The sequence below is a fragment of the Balaenoptera physalus genome (assembly GCF_965194825.1).
Source record: "Balaenoptera physalus genome assembly, chromosome: 16".
Lineage (NCBI taxonomy): Eukaryota > Metazoa > Chordata > Mammalia > Artiodactyla > Balaenopteridae > Balaenoptera > Balaenoptera physalus.
This window is the reverse complement of record NC_138898.1, coordinates 18,630,627-18,646,374: the sequence shown is the minus strand read 5'-3', so window position 1 is coordinate 18,646,374 and position 15,748 is coordinate 18,630,627. Positions and strand designations below refer to the sequence as shown.

At 42.3% G+C, this 15,748-nt stretch overlaps 1 protein-coding gene across 1 annotated transcript in view; it reads right to left on the bottom strand.

The window, feature by feature from the left end:
* The window catches only part of CHD6 (chromodomain helicase DNA binding protein 6), a 208,287-nt gene that overhangs the window by 145,721 nt on the left and 46,818 nt on the right, over positions 1-15,748 (bottom strand). Inside the window, exon 2 of the mRNA XM_082430010.1 lies at positions 776-832. Within this exon, the coding sequence (XP_082286136.1) occupies positions 776-808 (33 nt within the window). The 5' untranslated portion in view covers positions 809-832. The remainder of the gene's footprint in view (positions 1-775; positions 833-15,748) is intronic.

Below are 15,748 nucleotides of genomic sequence, written 5' to 3'. Positions count from 1 at the left end.
CACCCAACCTCTTTGCATACGGTCCCAGCTGAAGGGCAGGGATTCAGATCTCCCCAGTTACCAGGTTGTCATTCAATTCTGTAAAAGGAAAACCAGCCCATCAGAGACAGCCTGTTTCTAAGAGACACAGGCAGGTCCCCTCATCTCACCTCCCTGAGCCACACTGGTTTAGGTCTCTGGGATCCTCTGAAAATGTAATCACCTGGAACACATAAGTACCAACTAAGGAAAAAGATCTTAGCAGGATGCGTCACAAGGGCCAAATGTTTTTATCAACTCCCCTCCCCTTCAGGAAACCAAATGCCAAACAGTTAATGTTCACTATTTTCTGCAGGAGGAAACTTCCAATTAGTTCACTATTTTCTGCAGGAGAAAACTTCAGCACATCATGATAAATAAGAATTCTATAAGTGAATGCTTTTAGTTTAACCAAATATCGAAAATAATAAATATGTAAACTATAAAGAAGCGATCACTTCTCTCTTTATAAAAACTTGGTAAGCTATTTCTCTTTCGCATAGCTGATTTTGAATAATATTCTGATCTACAATCTTTGTTCCATTTATTCCTGGATAGAGCTGACCTGAGCATAGTAAAAATCTATGTATTAAGTCATTCAGAACACAGCTCTCAGTTACCACGTGGAGAATGGGAAACAGGCAGCAGGGTAACTACCAGAGGCTAAGAGATAAGCCAAAACTGCCAGCATCACCTCTTGTAAAAAAGCACCAGTGTGTGCTGGATGCATTCACTTAAAAGATATGTGACCTCTTACCTGCTTCTCTTTCTTCTGTATTTTCATTATCATCTATTAAAGGCAATTATTTTATTTCTGTAAAACATAAAAAAGGCAAAGATTATGCTAAAATCCAAAATGAAACATTTCAGATTATCTCAAGATTAGCTGTGACACATGAGGAAAACACAGAATAGAGGATTACTTCTACAGAACACTTACAATTAGTGGTCTTCTAGCCCAGCACCCCCCAGAGCCCTACATATAGGCCTAAACCTACCTACTCCCATCCTAAACCCTAGTTTTTTGCTCCAGATGGAGTGGAGTCAAAAAGATACTGTCTTTGTAGATAAAACAAGTTATAAAAGATGCTGGCATATTAAATTACAAAGGAAACTAAAAGAGGAACCAAAAATAATGACATGACTATATTGAGAGGGGTGGAGAGGGGGCAGAATTAAGCAAAGCCCTCATTTCTTTTGGAAGAAAATCAGTAAATAGTATCTACAATTGGAAATCAAGAAATAGAAATATACACAACAGGGGCCTCCCTGGTGGTGCAGTGGTTAAAAATCTGCCTGGCAATGCAGGGGACACGGGTTCGAGCCCTGGTCGGGGAAGATCCCACATGCTGCGGAGCAACTAAGCCTGTGCGCCACAACTACTGAGCCCGCACTCTAGAGCCCACGTGCCACAACTACTGAAGCCCGTGCGCCTAGAGCCCGTGCTCCGCAACAAGAGAAGCCCCCACAGAAGCCCCCGCTCGCCGCAACTAGAGAAAGCCCGCGTGCAGCAACAAAGACCCAACGCAGCCAAAAATAAATAAATAAATAAAAAGAAATATATACAATAAAATAGAGCTAAAAGAGTTAAAAGTCGTCGTCTTGAAGGAGAGAGGAGCTGGTGTGAGACAGGACAGGGCACTCTTGCATTTCATCACATGCTCTCCTACATCACTTGATGTTTTAAACAATGTGCACTTTAAACTGACAAAATAAGTTCCATTCCAATATTTCACACGATCTTTTTTTTAAAAAATAAATTTATTTATTTTATTTTATTTTTGGCTGCGCTGGGTCTTCGTTGCTGCGCATGGGCTTTCTTTAGTTGCAGCAAGCAGGGGGATACTCTTTGTTGAGGTGCGCGGGCATCTCATTGTGGTGGCTTCTCTTGTTGCGGAGAATGGGCTCTAGGCACGCAGGCTCAGTAGTTGTGGCTCGCGGGCTCCAGAGTGCATGCTCAGTAGTTGTGGTGCACAGGCTTAGCTGCTCCACAGCATGTGGGATCTTCCTGGGCCAGGGCTCGAACCCGTGTCCCCTGCACTGGCAGGTGGATTCTCAACCACTGCACCACCAGGGAAGCCCTCATATGATCTTTTAAAATGATTTTATTGTACCCAGGACTTAAGCCCCATCCCCACTCCAACCATAATGACACCTGAACTTTTTCTCATAAATGACTTTTCAGCACCATAGCGACAAGAGCCCAGCAAGTGGCTTGAGAGGTCACTGAAGTGCACTAAGGGCATCCCAGGGAACAGAAAGAATGCTACTTTAGGAAACCCAGAATTTGGGCGGCCTGAATCACTCACTCTCACCTTCCCCATAGACAAACTATGGAAGGATCATAGTATCCCGGCTTCCGGTTCTAGTCCGGATGTAGACACCGCCTCATATTTATTGTTTACTTTGACTTCCTGGACATCCCAGAGAGCTAGGAAAAAACATCCCAGAGGCACACAATTATCCTTATGTTATAATTATTTCTCATATCCAAATGAATGTGATGTGCAGGCATCAGGGAGAACTTTAAGATTAAAGTGAGACAGTCCCACCTTCTAAGTGGGCTCATGGTGTGTATGAAGCAACTGAGAAAAATGAAGGATTTCAATCATCCCTGGGGCCACAATTACAGTTTACCAGTTTAAAGTCTGGTAACTTCAGGGGTTTTTTTCCTCCAAGAGTCAGAAGCGTTTTCTATTAAAAGGACCATAAAATGCTACCAGGATATTGCTGCTTGCAAAGAGCATAGCATCCAAGGAGGTAACAAGCTGCAAAGTGGGCGCAGGCGGGGCCTAGACCAAGGGGGAAGGAGAGGAGGGCAGAGAAGAACTGGCCAAATCAAGAAAAGGGAAAGCCAAGTCAGCAAACAGTGCTTCTAAGGATCAGTGTGAGGACTAGCATTTGATCGAACAATTACCTCAAGAAAACCATAGATTCCTGAGAAGTGGCAAGGTAAGGGCTCTGAATCAGGGCAGTTCAAAGGATTTTACCACCTAAACTCCGTTACAGTGGTGTCAGCACTAGGTAAACTATGTTAGTACAAGTTTATCTTCTTTATCTCTCAATTTCAAATTATCAGACCCCAGAAAACCAACACTCTCAACTATCACAAACTGCCACAAATTCTGAAACGAAGAAAGAAGTTTGGAAAATAAATTCTGGCTAATAAAAAGGGATATTATAAATAACCAGACACATATACTCAAATAAAATTCTACCCAACAAAATGAAATCAATCATTTACAAAATACATAAGTCCAGTGCCAATAAAAATTACTTTTTAATTTATAAAAAAATCAAGTATAATGCAATAGAGACATCAAAAGACACAATTTCTGATCAAGTACCACAAACTAGCATGCAAATAAAACAGGGCCCCAGCACTGCCAGGAATGTGGGGAAAACTGTGGACCAAACTGATCCCTCCTGATGGCACCTTTCATTGTTTCAGGCTTTCTGAAAGCACTCAGGCAACGTGCCACTAGATCGATGAACTGCCACAGTCCATTGATCTGCCAGTTCCGCTTTCAGGAATCCATCCCAAGGAAATAAGCCAGCAGGAAATAAAGCCGAGAGGGAGCTCAGCGGTGAGGTGGGGCACAACGTGAAAACGCCTGTCACAGCAGAGCTCGGGCACTGCAGACGGCCATGGAGGTCACGCGGGCCCACCATTCCCTGGGCCCGTGTCATCACAGGGACTGGGAAGATCAGAGACGGCAGATGAGCACAAGCTGGAGAGACCGGGAAGAGGCTGACGCAAGTGTGGTGTGAATGTGGTTACTCAGCAGAGAGAAGGGTTGGAGGAAAAGAGCTGGGTGAAAGATTCTAAACCAAATCTCACTGCCCCCCACCATCTGTTCACATGCAAGATACTGCCACCTGCACCCTCAGGGATATTCACGCTGCACAGATAACCCCCACCCCATTCTCTGAGAGAGACGGTGTGTGTGACATCCAAGTGCATCCCAGTGATGATGCTGTAAGAATAACTGCTCTAGTTCACTGAACGCAGTCTTTGGCCAACCTCACATTGTTACTGTGAAACCATCTCTAGCACCTGGATGGATTGCTACACACCAGCTCACAGCCACTCCACAAGATAACAGATACAAACAACATCAATAGGGACTTCCCTGGTGGCGCAGTGGTTAAGACTCTGAGTTCCCAATGCAGGAGGCCTGGGTTCAATCCCTGGTCAGAGAACTAGATCCCACGTGCATGCTGCAAACTAAGGAGCCTGAGAGCCGCAACTAATGAGCCTGCCGGCCACAACTAATGAATGCACGTGATGTAACTAAGGAGCAGGCAAGCCGCAACTAAGGGACCCACCTGCCACGACAAAGACCCAGCGCAACCAAATAAATTAATTAAATAAATATTTTTTAAAAAATCAATAGGTGTTCAATAAACATGTTGACTTTTATTTCTCCAAACAGCTACAAGGCACTCTCTCTTCGGTTACCTCTACTTTTTTTTTTCTACCTCTTTGATGACACACGTTTAAAAAATACAAAACCACCTAGTCTTTTCGTGAAGCTAAATGTTATGTAGCAGGAATGGATGACCAGATCTACCCTAAAGCAGGTACTTCTGCACACCACTGGAAATGGTTTTAGAGCCTCTGCTGCTGTGTTGCCATCACCCAAAAGTTGTGATTAGACAGATCTCTTGGGCTCGATAAAGTAAAAATTAAAACAGTAATTTCAGCGTCCCACAACTTAATTAGAAGCATAATACAAATATATTCTGAAACTCCTAACTGTGTGGACAAACCAGGAAATTTGTTAAGAGGAAAAAGTGTATGTAAAAAAAGAAAAGTGTATAACTTCTGAATTACATGAAAACTGGGAGGACTCCTCACTGCCTTTCAATGCTTATGTATGAAAGTAGCATTTAATTACCTTCACAGGAAGGTTAGCTGCTAATAATATAAAAAGCAAACAATATAAAAATTCCCATTCCTTCTTACACTCACCTACCTCACGATGCTTCTATTAAGAAAAATGGGTGCCAGGTTTCAATAATAATATTTTGAAATTTATTACTTTTTCTCTTTCCAGTTCAAAAATTCTGCCCCAGTGCCTGCACCATTTCCAAGTTCCTCAGTGCTGTGTTATGGACACTTAAAAAATAATAAAACAACAGGTACACACCATTTTACCATTCATTTACGGAAATTATTTAAATTTACTCTATCTGGAGAATTCTGCCACCTGGGGTCTACTGCATTACAAGAGTGTGTGTTTACGGAAACACGGACAAGTGCACACACAGCAGACCCTACCATGGTCCTTATATCCACAGGGACAGCAGAAGACACAGCTGACGGCAGGAGGGATGGGGACCTTCGCTGTTAACAGGCCACCAAATCCCTTCCACGCTATCAGGCACTTTGGGACAGAGAGTAAGTGGGAAGCTTCTTCAAAAATCAGATCTACCTCAAATCTTCCACAGTGATCATGTACTTTTATCATCGAATCATGCCCCCCTTACAGCAGCAGGCACAGATGAGGCAATCCCACAGTGCTGGCGGGGGGTGTGGGGATGTGAGAAGGGAGCAGGCACAGGACATGGGGAATAACAACCCACTTGAGAAAAGCGAATCAAGAAGGCAGCGAGGAGCTCCTAGGGACCACCTCTTGCCGAGACTCGGGACAGACATCCTTGACCACAAAGAGGGTCCGATGGGCGGGGTATCCCTCAACTTCTCACTTCCCACCTCCCCACCCAACTTGCACAAACTGGACAGATTTATCTCCGTCCTTTGCTAGGCCAGAAGCAGCCCACGAGAGGGTAACAGCGAGGGTCTGAAGTGCCAAAAAGCAGAGGAGATCCAGGCTCTAAGAGCGATGAGCCAGAGCCAGGTAAAACCTCTTCCAGACTTTGCTTCCTCACCTATAAAAAAGGGTGACAACACCTACACCTCAGAGAGTATCAGGAGAACGTAAAGGGCTCGGAATCCGGTGTCTGTCGTACAGTGCACGTGAGCTGTCTGACAGCCTCTAGTGTCGCCTGTCCTGTGGGCTTCCTGCCAGGGTCAGAGGAGAGAAGGTGGCCCCCTCTCCTGAGGACAACTACCCTTCCATCAGTACTGGGGGTCCGTCCTCTCGCACTTCTCAGCCACCTCAGCCTCTGGATCACTTTGCAGTCAGTCTCTCCTCGTTTCGTTTAGGCTGCCCCTCAGACGTCACCCAACCCCTGAAGTCTTCCCCAACCACGCGACTCCCCCAACCCCCGCCCGCACTCTCTACCTTCTCAGCCCAATTTAGCTGAAGAATCCTGGCACTTGTTGCCACCTGACATTACATTATGTCTAGCTGACTATAAATTTATTACCTGTGAGATGCACACACACGAGTGTGAGCTTTGTTTTGTTCATGCTGTATTTTCTGAGTCTGGACCAGCACTGGGCTCATAACAGGTGCTCCATAAACATCTGTTCCATGAAGAATCACTTCCTTAAATCATCACTAAGCCTCTCTCTTTCTACAGCTCTTCTCTCAACAAACAAACAGGCTCAACTCTATCTCAGAACAGTAACTATACCAACAAATCCCACACCTGAATTTTCACTTCCTCCCATATTACTTCCCTAAAGCTGCTCTTAGCAATGACTCCCTAGCTGCCAAATCCAAGGCTTTAGCCTGACTTCCTTGCAGCACTTTAAACTATGGACCATTTCCTCCTTTCTCATCTCACTGGTTTCTTGGAAGCCATTCTCTCCTGCTTTGCCTCTGACTGCAGGCCTCCAAAGCTCAGCTTCCTCCATAGAATCCTCCTATTATAAGGCTTAACCCTTAAATGTCAGCGCCCCCAGGGCTAAACATGCTTAATACCACAAGGGCTCCCTGAGTTCTCCACTCAACTCCCAGACTTCATCTCTACACCAGGACCACTGCACATTTCCAAATCCAAGTCCTCCTCCTGACCTCCAGGTAGGCATGTCCATCCACATCCTGGCCAGTTCCAATTAGGTATTCCACAGATGCCACAAAAAAAACCCCACAACTCAGTGCTGCTTTTACACACACACACCTGCTCCTATGTCCCCCACTAAAGGCTAGAGTCCCACGACCTGTCACCCAGCCCAGAGTTCAGTCATCCTTAACTACTTCCCTTTCCCTTAACTCCTTCCTAATTCCTGAATCCTGTGGTTCCTCCCCAGTCCACCTCTTTAGTTTATTACCACTTTTTTGGCAGGGGGATTTTTTTTTTTTTTTACCAGATCTAGCCTCCTAAGTCTCTAAGTACCTTCTACCCTCATGCCATTACCCTCATTGGACCAAGAGTATGTTTTCCTAAAGTATAAACAAAATCAGATCATACCTCTGCAGTGTCTTCAAAAAGGAAAACAAATTCGTCATGGCACAGAGCCCTGCGTAAGCGATCTGGCCTCTATTCCGAGTCTGCTGCTCTGACGTTACCTTCCACCATTCACCCAACGGTACTGAATACTTGAGGTTCAAGCTATGCTTCACCAGGAAAACCCTTCCACTCTCCTTCCACTCCTGTCTCTTATCCTTTGAAACTCAACTCTGGTGTCACGTTCTCCAGGATGTCTTACCCGACTTCCCTAAACCCTGAAAGCATCTCGTGAGAAGCACTAAGCCATAGCAGCTATATCACCATGTCATCTTTTCCCTGTCTGTGCATGCCATCGGCTAAGGGCCTAAGCACCCTCTGGGGAAGGGCCTCTGTCCTGTAGCATCAGGCTCAGTGCCTGACATTTGGACTCATAAATGACTATCTGTGGAATGAGTGAGTGAATAAATGGGAAAGCTATGTTTACAGAAAAAGCTTTGAGCTCCTACTTTCTTCATCATAATTGGTGGCCTCTATCTTTTTTCCCTTTCCTGTTTATTCTGTTCTTTTAGTCCAATTTCTCAGCATGCATCATTCATACCTTTTCAAAGTAAAAATGTACTTAGCTTAAGAATTCAATAATATAAAGCTTAAAGCAAAAAATATCCCTCTGACTCTACTCCCCGCCATTCCTGACTCACTCTTCCCAGAGGTAGATCTGTAGCTATTCTTCCTACTACTTTCCAAAATATTTCTAGAAAACAGTGATATACCGCATTAACAAAATGAAGGATAAAAATCATAGGACAATCTCAATAGATGCAAAGAAAGCTTTTGACAAGATGCAACATCCACTCACGATAAGAACTCTCAACAAAGTGGGCACAGAGGGAACATACCTCAACATAATAGAGGTCATATATGACAAACCCACAGCTAATATCATACTCAACAGTGAAAAGCTAAAAGCATTTCCTCTTAGATCAGGAATAAGACAAGGATGCCCACTCTTGCCACTTTTATTCAGTATAGTATTGGAAGTCCTAGCCATAGCAATCAGACTAGAAAAAGAAATAAAAGGCATCCAAATTGGAAAGGGGCTTCCCTGATGGCAAAGTGGTTAAGAGTACACCTGCCAATGCAGGGGACACATTGGTTCGAGCCCTGGTCCGGGAAGATCCCACATGCTGTGCAGCAACTAAGCCCGTGAGCCACAACTACTGAGCCCACACGCCACAACTACTGAGCCCACACGCCTAGAGCCTGTGCTCCACAACAACAGAAGCCACAGCAATGAGAAGCCCGCGCACCACAACAAAGAGCAGCCCTCACTGGCTGCAACTAGAGAAAGCCCGAGCACAGCAACAAAGACCCAACTCAGCCAAAAATAAATAAATAAATAAATTTATTAAAAAAAAAAAAAAAAAAAGAACATATGACCCAAGCTGGCCCAACGTGAGCCTTGCCTGAACCTTCAGTAGGAACTTTTAAAACACAAACTGGAAAGTAAAACTATCACTATTTGCAGATGACATGATACTACATATAGAAAACCCTGCAGATGCCAACAAAAACCCATTAGAACTAGTAAATGGATTCAGTGAAGTTGCAGGATACAAAATTAATAATAGAAATCCACAGCATTTCTATCCACTAATAATGATCTATCAGAAAGAGAAATTAAGAAAACACAATCGCATCAAAAAGAGTAAAATACCTAGGAATAAACTGAACAAAGAAGCTGAAAGACCTGTACTCTGAGGCTATAAGACATTGATGAAACAAACTGAAAACAACACAAATAAATGGAAAGATATACTGTGCTCACAGGCTGGAAGAATCATACTGTTAAAATGACCATACTACTCAAAGCAATCTACAGATTCAATGCAATCCCTATCAAAACCAATGGCATTTTTCACAGAACTAGAACAAATAATCCTAAAATTTGTATGGGACGACAGAAGACCCCAAATATCCAAAGCTATCTTGAGAAAGAAGAAGAAAGCTGAAGGTATCACACTCCCTGATTTTGAAGCATACTCCTGAAACTAACAAAATATGTCCATCAACTATACTTCAAAATAAATAAATAAATAAATAAAATTTCTTAAAAACACGCTAATAGTGTTATTATATTGTTTTTTCCAATTTTAAACATTATTCTATCAGCTTCTCCCTATAAAATAGGAGTTGGCAAATGTTTTTATAAAAGGTCAGGTGTGCTTCCCTGGTGGCGCAGTGGTTGGGAATCTGCCTGCCAATGCAGGGGACACGGGTTCAAGCCCTGGTCTGGGAAGATCCCACATGCCGCGGAGCAACTAGGCCCGTGAGCCACAACTGCTGAGCCTGCGTGTCTGGAGCCTGTGCTCCGCGGCAAGAGAGGCCGCGATAGTGAGAGGCCCGCGCACTGCGATGAAGAGTGGCCCCCGCTTGCCACAACTAGAGAAAGCCCTCGCACAGAAACAAAGACCCAACACAGCCAAAAATAAATAAATAAATAAATAAATTTTAAAAGGTCAGGTAATAAATATTTTAGGCTTTGTAGGCCACATGGTCTCTGCTGCAACTAATCAATTTTGCCACTGTAACATGAAAACAGCCACAGACAATATGCTAACATATGGGTTGGTCTGGGTTCCAAAGAAACTACAAAAACAGGTAGCCCCCTGCTATGGAAGATGAAGCATATCTTCCCAATATAGTTATTATTACCATTATTTATTAAATCAATATTCAATTCACAGCTAAGACATGAACTATATATATACTATGCTAAAAATTTTTTGTGTGTAATTTTTTCCCTAAAGATAGTAAGTACCTTTAAATGTAAAAATTTAGAAATTCGCTTTGTTTTCTATGAATCACTAACTTATCTAAAAATGCTTCTCCGAAGCCTCAAAATTAAAATTCCTCTCAATCTAAGTTCATTTTTTTCCCCTTGGATCATTATATCTGGAGTGTTACAACTCTCTTCAATCTGTTTCAAAGGCACATTTCCTAGGACTTCTCATCGCCATCCTCCTGGGGATTCATTCATTCCCTTTGTCCCTCTCAAGAGTGAACTTCCAAGTTTCTTTCTTCTCTCTGAGGGTTTACTCTCTCATTCTGGTGAATCACTATGTCCACTGACTAGGAAACATATGAAGGAGAGGTAAGTTTCTGAGACCTTCATGCCTCAATATGTTATGGTCCACCTTGATGGCTTGGTGGGTAGCAAATCACAGGTTGGAGACGGATATCGCCTCAGAATTTTGAGAGCATTTCACCACTGTCCTGTTCCTTCCACCACCTGTTAAGGAATCTGAACCACTGTGATCCCTAATCCCTTATCTGTAACCTCTCTTCCTTCAAAGAAAGCTTTAGCCCCAGGGAACATCTTTTCATAATGATGTACTGTGGGGTTGTTTTAATCCATGAGTTTGGGCACCTGGTGAATTCTTTCACAAACTAGAAACACCTTTCTCAGTTCTGAGAAATCCTCTTGGATTATTTCCTCATAATTTCCTCCCGAATTGTTTTCTTGTAATGGAACTCCTATTACTGTATTTGAAAGACAGACCTTCGGGGCTGTACCTCTAATTTTCACATTAAAAACATTTTTTTTAATCTCTTCGTGTTCTGCTTTCTGGGAGGTTTCCTCAACTTTATCTTCCAACCCTTCTTATTCTTTTTTTTTTTTTTTATGGCTAACATGTTCACCATTCAATAATTCTTTTTTTGGGACTCTGATGTTTTACTCTTATAGTCTCCTAAGGTTGTGCCAAGTAACCAACAATGGAAGGGCGTTCAAATGACAGGCGGTGGCTCTTTCCTTTCAAAGACAACGCTGTGATCTAGTAGAAACACTTCTACACAACCAAAACACTCCAACTGGCATGAGAAAACACCTCTGTAACAATTTTAAGGATTTTTCTGTTTTCAAGTCTCTGAATGAGTTTTATATTTCCATCAAAGGTGGCACAGCAACAAAAAAGGATTTTGGTTCAGATACATGAATTTTTTGATGCCTGAAAGTTTTTTTGCAATGTAGAGAATTTTTAAATTAGATCGCTTTCTCTGAAAAGTTATCTTTTGTGTATAATTTAGGCTAGAGCTAATCTGTATAGGGTGAGCTATGATGCTCTCTGCAACAGGCTAGAGATAACACACCACCTTAATTTCATGACTACAAGTCAAAAGCATTCACATCTCTCAAGATGAAAAGAGGGCCATGAGGACAAGGACGACATCTATTTTGAATACTACTATATATCTAATTCGTAGGACAGTATTTTGTGAATGAATAAATATATTAATATTACATATGGATTTATCAATGGTGGGTCAAAAGAGAAGGATCATACTGGTATATATACCAGGTTTAGTCTAAAAACCCTTCTCTCCAAAAATGTAGGTGCCTAATTCGAAATACCTGCCAACATAACTAGGGAGAAGACACCAGTACCATCGCGACTTCCAAACTGAGGCAGCACTTTGTTTTGCCAGCTTGAAAGTACAATTACCGCCTCAAACATTAACTTAAGATGCTTCGCTCCTCAAAAGAAAAGTGTTTTAAACATTCAAAGTGTTACACTAAAAGCTTTGTTACCCTGTACGTGGGTAATGCAAGCCAAAAAGCAAATCAAGAGTAGTGACTTTAATCCCTGTCTATGAGAGAAAGCATAATTAGCAGTAAGAGCAATAACCTGCTAGAAAACTCTTGTTACTGGATTAAGAGTATTAGAAATGTCCATTTTAAGAGGCTTCCTATTGGTCAACTGCAAAATAACAGGACTTTAAACTCATTACTACTGACTTCAACCAATGTCTAGCACTGCCGTAATTCCTCACAATAATCTGTTTTACCTAGATGGTGTAAAGGTGTAAACTAAGGAAGCTCTCTGGAATCGACTAGAAACATTTCAATAGTGCTGCATTCACAGAATCAGAACTGAATGGGACCTTTGAAATCACACAAACACTTTGATATTAATGATGAATGAGACACATCTGCATAATACAAAAGATAAAAAATCAACTCCAAACCCCAGTTCATCTCTTCAATCAGAGAAAATCATTTCAACTCCTAATCTGGTGATGAAAATCAACTTGCTTGATAAGAATCACTATTAACAGTGGTAGTAGAAGCAAATGGCCAGGCATTATCAGAGCTATCAAATAACACACTGTAAAGTAAAACCTGACCACTTTTTTTCTGTCATTAGACCCTACACTGTAATGTCAACTAACCCAGATCAGGAATGATCCCATCTGTGAACACAGGACTGAAGAAACCAATCTTCTGACAGCCAAGCCCACTCAAAGTTCAGAGCCCTGAAAATTCAAGCTATAACCTTATGTAGGAAGACAGAGGGTTTTACAAATGACACTCATATTCAGTCTCAAGAGACCTCACCGGTAATGCAACACCTTTTTGAATCGTTACACTTTAATGCGTTTTGTAGAGGAAGAGTAATACCTGTACGCTTGAGCGAAGATATCTAGGTTCTGAACACAAGGGTAGTATGATTTGTAAAATTTATTCAGTATCTCTGGGTCTTAGTTTCTCATTTACAGAATAGGGACAAAAACTATCTTTTGGGAGAGGAAATGGATGAGTTCTATTTTGGACAGGCTAAGTTTGAAGGAACAGTAAAGACTGAAGCAAAGTAAAGGGGTGGGGAACTTAAAAGCTCAGGAAATGCAATCCTTTTATCTTAAGAATGATGAAACTAAGGATCAGAGCAGTCTGATTGCCCAAAGGCTCACAGTCACGCAAAAAGTACAAGAATCAGATTTCCTGGGTTCTGATTCAGCCCTCTTAGCACTATATCAAGCTGTCTTGTAGGCATATGAAAATGGCGGGAGAGGACAGGACTGGAGATGTTCTATTTGGGACACGTGGAGACCGGGCAGAGATTAGAAAGATATTGTACAGACAAATTACTACAGTCTAGGGGAAGGGAGGAAGGGAGGGAGGGAGGGAGGGTGGGAAGGAGGGAGGAAGGGAGGGAGGGTGGGAAGGAGGGAGGAAGGGAGGGAGGGAGAGAAGGAGGGAGGGAGGGAGGGAGGGAAGAAAAAAAGCAGGCTGTAGCAGAGGATGGTTTCCATCCATCCTTGGGGTGAAGAGGAAGCAATTAAAACAGTCTGATAAAACTATCTTTCAAGAAGACCTTTTAAAGCACATTTTAGACAAGAAGGATGGACCCTTCAGATAATATTACATACAAGTGAAAAAAATATTTCATACAAATAATTCATACGATAAACACAGATAAAAATCTTTAGGGATATAACTGGCGAGTAATTCTGTTTAAGTTCTTTATCTACTTTCATAAAGCCTACCATTTGAATCCTGAATTGATAAAATTGTTTTGGAGCAATTTACAGTAAGGAAAAAACTCTATCTGATGGCTAGCCAAGACAGCAGGAAACGAAGTAAACACATTAACAAAATCATAACACAGACAACACTCAGCAGAGTTTTTACTTTGGGGTAAATAATAGAAGAAAAATCACATATTAATGGTCATTCGGGCGCAGTACTCTTTATTCTACAGGATACAGGAAAGCCAGCCCAAGTGCACACCAATCTACTGTCTGAAAACATCTTATCAAATAAATTTGTGGAATTCCTAGTACTACAAAGACGGGCTTTTCCCCTACTTCTACAACTCTGCTGTGTTAAGAGTAAAATAAAAACCCAGGATTTTTCCAAAGTGGTTTTTTTTTCTATTGTTCAAAAACGAGACAAATAATGGATTCTGAACCTGACACAAATTCCCTACTATTCCAGTTTTAAGGTGCAATCCTGAAACTGAACTTCCACAGCTTACGTTAAATCACCTGCCGCAAACCCAGGAGGATGCTGCACCCTGATGGATTCCGTGGTCGTTTTATCTCCTAAAAGCTGTACAACTCTGGCACCTCCTGCTCTTTCCTTAGGGTCTAAGAATTTTTCTTTAATAGAATCTGAGAAGGATTTTTTTTAAGCTCTGGATTTTTAAAAGACTAAGTAGCTCTTAATCCTCTCCCACCCTCAACTCCCCCCTTCCCTGAAATCTAAAAGGAAGAGAGCACTGTGATAATAAACGCAGAACCAGGCTGTGGGTGGGTACGTAAAAGAAAACTGCATGATGTGACGGACTAGGGAAAAGCTCCCTTGCAAAAGCAAGCACAGACAAGCACTGGCTGAACGGTGAGGCGGGGGGCTGGCAACCAGAATCTCCTGCCAACAAAATGCCCTGGTTCTCCACATCTGCTTGTGCTACGCTAAGAGCAGAAACTGCCGGCAATAAGCAGAATACTCAAGAGGCCACCTGAGGCAAATTTAAGCCAGTTGACTAAAGTCTGCTAACACCATGTATATATATTATGTGTGGTCCATCTAATCTGCCTAAATATTGGTATAGATGTAGTCACCTATTTTAAATTAATGTATTAGCAAACCACGTATTGTTAAAACTACTGACTTCTAACACCTAAATAATCACTTAACTAGAAGTAAAACTCAGCACGTTTTCAGATTGGTATGTGGTACTATTTAAGGAGGACTGGTCTGGGAGATGACAGAATTCACGTCCAGAATGAGCAAGAGAACCACAGAGAAGGGCCAGTTAGTTTACCTGGTAAATAGTACCAATTCCCAGATCAAAAGACAATCATTTTGAAATATAAATTCAACTTCGGCGAGCGGGGGCTACTCTTTGTTGCGGTGCGCAGGCTTCTCATTGCGGTGGCTTCTCTTGCTGCAGAGCACGGGCTCTAGGCGCACGGGCTTCAGTAGTTGTGGCATGCAGGCTCAGTAGTTGTGGCTCACGGGCTTAGTTGCTCCGTGGCATGTGGGATCTTCCCGGACCAGGGATTGAACCCGTGTCCCCTGCATTGGCAGGCGGATTCTTAATCACTGCGCCACCAGGGAAGTCCCTAAATTTAACTTCTTAATACCCATAATCTCCCACTCATATTACACTATATTTATACTACCCGTTCCAATGCTCCCTTCCATCATCAGCACAAGCATTGAGAACCAGATGTAGTGATGTGATTTAAAATTGTTCTAGATACAGATGAGCAGTTGTGGAGGACAGCAAATTTACAACCTGCCACTCTGGAGTACATGTGCAGAATGAGATTCATACCTTCCATCATAGGCACCTTTTCTTTAAGATGCTAAATTTGCTAATGAAGCCCTTTATTGGTAGCATAGTACAAGCTCAGATTAGTAATAAAATGAAATAAATAAAAGTCAGGAAACTCTCTCATTAGCCTGGATATGAAATCCAAGTAACAGTTCTTGAAGCCTCAAGAGAATCCTAAAGGAGTTGGTGACAAAGCTGCATGCCACAGACAAGTAGAATAAAAGCAGCCCTCACACAGAGGAATACAAAACAGTAACTCCCCAGAGGGCCAAGGGACTGCATCAGTCCCTGATGCCTAGGACAGC